At 41.4% G+C, this 6,037-nt stretch overlaps 1 protein-coding gene across 1 annotated transcript; it reads right to left on the bottom strand.

Annotated features, from left to right (window-relative positions):
- Positions 1-2,945: 2,945 nt before the first annotated feature.
- On the bottom strand, positions 2,946-3,257 carry LOC144672504 (histone H4). Its single transcript, XM_078534347.1, has one exon. It carries the CDS (start codon positions 3,255-3,257, stop codon positions 2,946-2,948), a length of 312 nt encoding a protein of 103 aa, XP_078390473.1.
- Positions 3,258-6,037: the final 2,780 nt, after the last annotated feature.

Raw genomic sequence — 6,037 nt, 5'->3', positions numbered from 1 at the left:
GGATGTTATCACGAAGCACTTTGCGGTGCCGCTTTGCTCCGCCTTTCCCCAGTCCTTTGCCTCCTTTCCCTCTGCCAGACATGATGCTCCTTCAGTCAAATCGCTGCTGAATGAGTGGGGAGCGGCTTCAGGTTCCGCTTTTATACAGCCCGCCCCGACCTGACTGAGGAAGGGAGAGTGAGAGAGAGAGAGAGAGTGTGTGTGTGAAAGGCGGGGCGGGAGAGACTGAGTGACAGACAGAACAACCTCTTTGTTAAACCAGCTCTTCCTCCTGCCTGACCGAAATACATTTATTTATCAAATTCTGAAGAGAATTGAACAAAGAGCTTTAAACGTAACTGAAATACTTCAACATCATTAACCAGCTAGCTCGAAAATCGAATTTATTAAATCCAATCCTCTCAGTAATATCCCCCCCTCGATACTGCAATTCTATTAAGCGTTAAATGTTTACGTCTATTTCAAACCCTCTCCTATTCTATACCAACACAACTCTAGACTCGCCCCCGACCCGTCCTCTCCACAATGAAATAAAGGGATTGAGAAATTCCCTAACATCTCTTCCAACAGAATGAGAGCAACAACAGGTATGGGCCTTAGTTGTGAGGCGGAATTTTGAGCGATGCTCACTCCATTGCAGACTCTCACCCTGCAAATGTGAATAAAGAAAAGATAAACATTGAATGCACTGGGACACATCCCGGTTAGGGAGCTGTAAGGATATCCCTGTGTCTTATTGCACAGTGCGGGAGGGGACGGGTGGAGAGTGTGTCAGTGAGTGAGCGGGAAAATAGGATTTACGTGGAAGGATAAAGAAACATTTCCATCTGAAATCAGCTCCCAGCTCCGAGACAGGGATCAAATGATCAGGGGATCAGTTCTTTCATTTGAAATGTGGGTGGCTCTGAAAAGAGCCTTTGGGTTCAGAGGTTTACAATTTGCTCGGGATCTTTCCCTTCTTCCAATGCCTCAGAGTATTTAAAGTTAGCTGAATTCTCAATCGACAGCAAATAAATAGAAATCGGAGCAAAGATCGAAAAGAGAACGAAATCTCTACCGAGACATTCACAATTGTTCATCTTGTTGCCAATGAACCTCTAAATGTGAACTTTGTGTAAGAGAGTGTTTGAAGTGGGCGGGCGAGTCAGAGGAATGAAACTGTGTTTGTGTGTCCGCTCTGATCAGGAAATTTCCGAGCCCCGCTTGGGTAAGGTTAAAATATTTTCCAAAGAAATACACCCCCTGCTCCCCAGCTTAACCCCAAAGTGAGATTTCAAGACAATTTCTTTGTTGTTTTCAAGATTTCGGTCTAAAAGTAGAGGTCATGTCAGCGATCGGGTGAAGGAGCCGCTGTAAATCAAGTTTAAATCGAAGTGGGAGTCTTCAATTCGCGTGAAATATTTTCGACAGCGAACATTACAGTGTTACAGATAAGAAGGATTTATAAGAAGGAATTCCGCCGAGAAATTTGAAAAGAGCAGCGGGGTTGCATGGATTTCTGGGCCCTGATTGGTGGAGCAGAAACTGACAGTTCATCAATTTCAAAATGCCCGCCAATTTCAGAGGGACGAGTAACTGACATTAAAATAAACCTAGTTTGAAGGCAGATAAAATCAATCTCAAAGTAGAAATATCATAAAATCTCGATGTTTGATAGCCCCAATTCGGTCCCAGCTCCGACTTCCTGGTTTGGAACTCGGATTAAATTCTCATTCATTCCCTGATCGGTTTGCAACAGGCTGGAATAAAACTCCTATTGATGGGGGAAATTTTGGCCCTCACACATCAACCTCATCAACTGACTGGGTTTATTCATGTCAACGCGCTATAGATGTTAAAGAGAAAATGGTGTGATTCCTGTTTCTGCTGGTGAATGGATGCGCCGTGGGGTCTTTATGGGGGAGGGGGGCTTGCAGACCGTTTATTTAAACCGTGTATCTGTCGAAATTTACATTGATGAACGATTATGTTCTTATTATTGTATTAGGTAAAATGAACTGGCGGAAACTGCATCCCTCTCTCATTCCGGCTTCATTATGTGTTGGGTGTGAATAACATTTGGCCTTTGACTGTACATCACAACCATGTGCCGTTGCCCGTCGGACCACAATTTAATGGATTTATCCAATACCCCACTTTCATTCAAACTCTCTTCCACAATTATTCCGAAATGCATGTTTAGTATAGTCCAAACCGAGCGCCAAAAGCAGAGTTTTCCCTTCTGATACAGTCATAAAGTTGTACAACATAGAAACAGTCCATCGTGTCCTGGGCGGCCATCAAACAGCTATCTGTTCAAACCTTCTGTTCGGCCCGTGTTGCAGAATAGAGGTGATTAAGGGTAGTTTTATTTTTCATGTCTGTAAATCGATATTGGTCTGATTCATGCCGGCTGTAAAATCTGATCTGAATAGAATCGGCAGCAAGAGCCAGTCAATGTCTACCTTATAACCCGTCTTGAATTCGGATTATTTTTCTGATTGTTCAGAGGGAGGCCAGAATAAAGCTCTGTTCAGACAACATGCTGCATCGATACAGGCTGATCCGTATAAAGCTGGTACCTCCCAGGTCCTGTCATGCGTCAAAGACCCAGAAATAGAAACCGATGGAAAAAAAAATAAAGTTAGAGCGACGAAGGGGGAATACAAGGTTTGAGAGTAGTTTCTCCTGATGAAATTCGACATTACATTGGGTACAGCCGTGGTCCTCGGGTAGGAAGATCGGTAATTCGTGAAAACTGATCTAAATAAAACCAAGGCATTTTTGGGACTCACGATGGTATTGTGAAAAGAGGATGCATTGGTGGCAAAGCAGTGCCTCTTAATAAAAAAATACAAAGATTTATTTTCCCCTCTCCCCCTTCAGAAGTCACTGCTCTCAATGTGAGGTTGTGGGCGGCTCTTAGAAGAGCCTTTGGGTTTTGTTATAGAGTCGGGTCGATTTGTTCAGCCGCCGAATCCATAGAGAGTGCGGCCCTGGCGTTTCAGAGCGTACACCACATCCATGGCGGTGACCGTCTTCCGCTTGGCGTGCTCGGTGTAGGTGACAGCATCCCTGATCACATTCTCCAGGAAAACCTTCAGCACCCCGCGGGTCTCCTCGTAGATCAGGCCCGAAATGCGCTTGACACCGCCACGGCGAGCCAGGCGGCGGATGGCTGGTTTGGTGATGCCCTGGATGTTATCGCGAAGCACTTTGCGGTGCCGCTTTGCTCCGCCTTTCCCCAGTCCTTTGCCTCCTTTCCCTCTGCCAGACATGATGCTTCTTCAGTCAAATCGCTGCTGAATGAGTGGGGAGCTGCTTCACGTTCCGCTTTTATACAGCCCGCCCCGACCTGACTGAGGAAGGGAGAGAGAGAGAGAGAGAGAGGCGGGGCGGGAGAGACTGAGTGACAGACAGAACAACCTCTTTGGTAAACCAGCTCCTCCTCCTGCCTGCCAGAAACAGAATTGTATTTGTCAAATTCTAAAGGGAAGTGAACAGAGTCTTTTGAACAGAACTTACACACTTGAATATCATGAAGCAGCTAATTAGCAACTCGAATCGATTAAACATCGTCTTGGAACATATCACTTGTAAACCAGAGATTTTGAGCAACGAAAATAAAGCAAGGAACCGAATCAAATAGGTACAGATTAAAATCCTCATTCATACAACACATTCACTGTAAATGCAGAGTCTCAGAAACTACATGTTCACTTTAACAAAGTAAAAGACATGCTCACAACAAAAACTGAAAATGAGTGGGTAGATTGAATACCACACTCTCATATCTGAAAAGGTCAGCTACTGATAAAATGCAAACTTACATACACCAAACCTCACAGTTACTGCTTACACGCCAAGTCTGTCATAAATGATAAGGTAAGAATTGGACATGTACAGAATGAATCCATGCCATCATGCCAGATAATTATGAGTACCAATCAACATGCATATTTCTATACTGAACAATGACAAATAAAAAGATAAGTCCATAAACACATTAGAGAGACAGAATGAGCGTAAACACAAAAACACACCGTGAACACACACACACACACACATCTTCAGACGTGCTCTCTCTCTGTCTCTCACACACACACAAACACAGATAAAAGCAGGCATGCACAGACACATCATCAATCGCACAATGACAATTCTGTAATACTCAGAGATTTTGAATAAGTCTTACATTTGCTTCTAAGACACTAATAGATAAAGAATGTAGGCTATACTCATAGGAAATGTACTGAGAATATTACGAGATAATCATAGTTACATTGTCAGGCTCAGTGAAGTAATCTCAAACACAAGTTCAGACATTCAAAAGTGTGAACTGCAGTGTAAAATTCACATTTGCATTCCAGACACGTACCTAAAACTGTCAATTGCAATTATGACCCATGCTCACAATGCAGTTATTGACAGATACAAAACAGTACTCACATTCACATGCCACAAACTAATGGAGAGAGTGAGGAAAAAATGCTCAATAGCAAGTAAGGAAGTGCTAGAAAGTAAAACAACTGGACATTCACATGGACATTCTAACACCAGCAATCACTTACCAGAACCTGACAGGTACTGAGTCGCAGTCGCATTAAGAATCCCAGAAACTGATAAATACAGCAGCAGATTAAGAAACGGAATTCATACTCACATATGTGAAAGCACACCCGACAGTTTAAAACTCACACTCATAAAAAAAACTGGCAGATGGAGACGGAAACACAGCCTTAGAGGACAACAAACCTGGCATTTAAATATTTATGAGAAAAATCAGACAAAACTAAATTCGACATTTACATTGTAATGAGACTTAAAAATTAACAGTTACAAAGCTTTCACCTTTGCATCTCAGAAAACAATAGATACAGAATAAACTACTTAAATGCATCCCAGTGATTGTCAATGCAATCAGAGGAGTGGTCCAGCAAAGAAGGATATCACTGTTCAAATAAAAATGGCAAAATACTATTTTCATCCATGTGTTCCAAAAGTGAAACTCACCTTCATATTTCTACATGGAAAAATTAATGAAATAATAGTACAGGCCTCCAAATTAATAAATCAATCTGCAGTCGAAATATCAGGAATGAATAATGGTTGAAAGGTACAACATGAAAAGAGACAAACAAATCTTAGCTCACAAGCTGTGCTATGGTTATTCCTGGTGCATGATGATGTTAGTGACAAAGGTCGATAATAGTGACAACTTCAAAAGTCACAAAATGACCAAGGTTAAAAAGTGAGCCAACTGCAACACAAGGTAGGTACAGCATCTTTCACTGAGAGCAGAGAAACTTCCAGGTCATTATGTCCACAGTCACAACCAATTAATTGTTCATTCCCATACTGTTTCAAAGGGAAGAGACAACTTTTCAATGCAAGATACAAACTGAGCAGTCTGATTTTTTTGCTGTTGCTTGTTTTTATTTCCATGTAACCTAGATGAGAGGAGCATACATCAATCAAAATGTTCACAGAAAACACACCAAATATCAGATTTAATTATATTGTGTTGCGTTGGTCAGAAATTAATTAATTATTCTGAGCATCATTAGGCAAGAAATAACTGATTGGAAGGGACTGAATAAATTGCAGCACAGCCCCTTAGAATTTAGACATATCTATATATTTCACACCAAAAATGCTGGCATCAGTATAGATTCAACAGCAATCGCTTTATACAAAATGCACAAATTACATATGAGGCTGTGTATCTGATTAAAGGAGCTGTAATATTCACAATTGTTTTCACAGAGCTAAAAATCAAATGGCAATCCCAGGCAACTATTGAATATAACCTGTGACTACAAAACACATGAAGCCAATGTTATAGGTTAAACCAAAGGTTAACAAATACTGCTATGTTGAGGGTTTCATAAAAATATATTCCAACACGTTACAATAAAAGTCCAGATATAGTCTTATCTCACACTTACCTGCAACAGTGTTGAAAAACAGAAACAGATTGAACAATATACCTACTTAGATGGGCAGAATTCTCAGGTGCAAAATTACTCACACGTTCAAACACAGACCAAATACAGCT

Source organism: Cetorhinus maximus, chromosome 38 (genome assembly GCF_964194155.1).
Source record: "Cetorhinus maximus chromosome 38, sCetMax3.hap1.1, whole genome shotgun sequence".
In the NCBI taxonomy this organism is placed as follows: domain Eukaryota; kingdom Metazoa; phylum Chordata; class Chondrichthyes; order Lamniformes; family Cetorhinidae; genus Cetorhinus; species Cetorhinus maximus.
The sequence above is the reverse complement of the archived record's forward strand: the minus strand, read 5'-3'. Positions and strand labels throughout refer to the sequence as shown.

What these genes read in the sequence shown, in the direction of transcription:
- LOC144672504 (XM_078534347.1), bottom strand. Translation starts at nt 3,257, where the DNA reads ATGTCTGGCAGAGGGAAAGGAGGCAAAGGACTGGGGAAAGGCGGAGCA.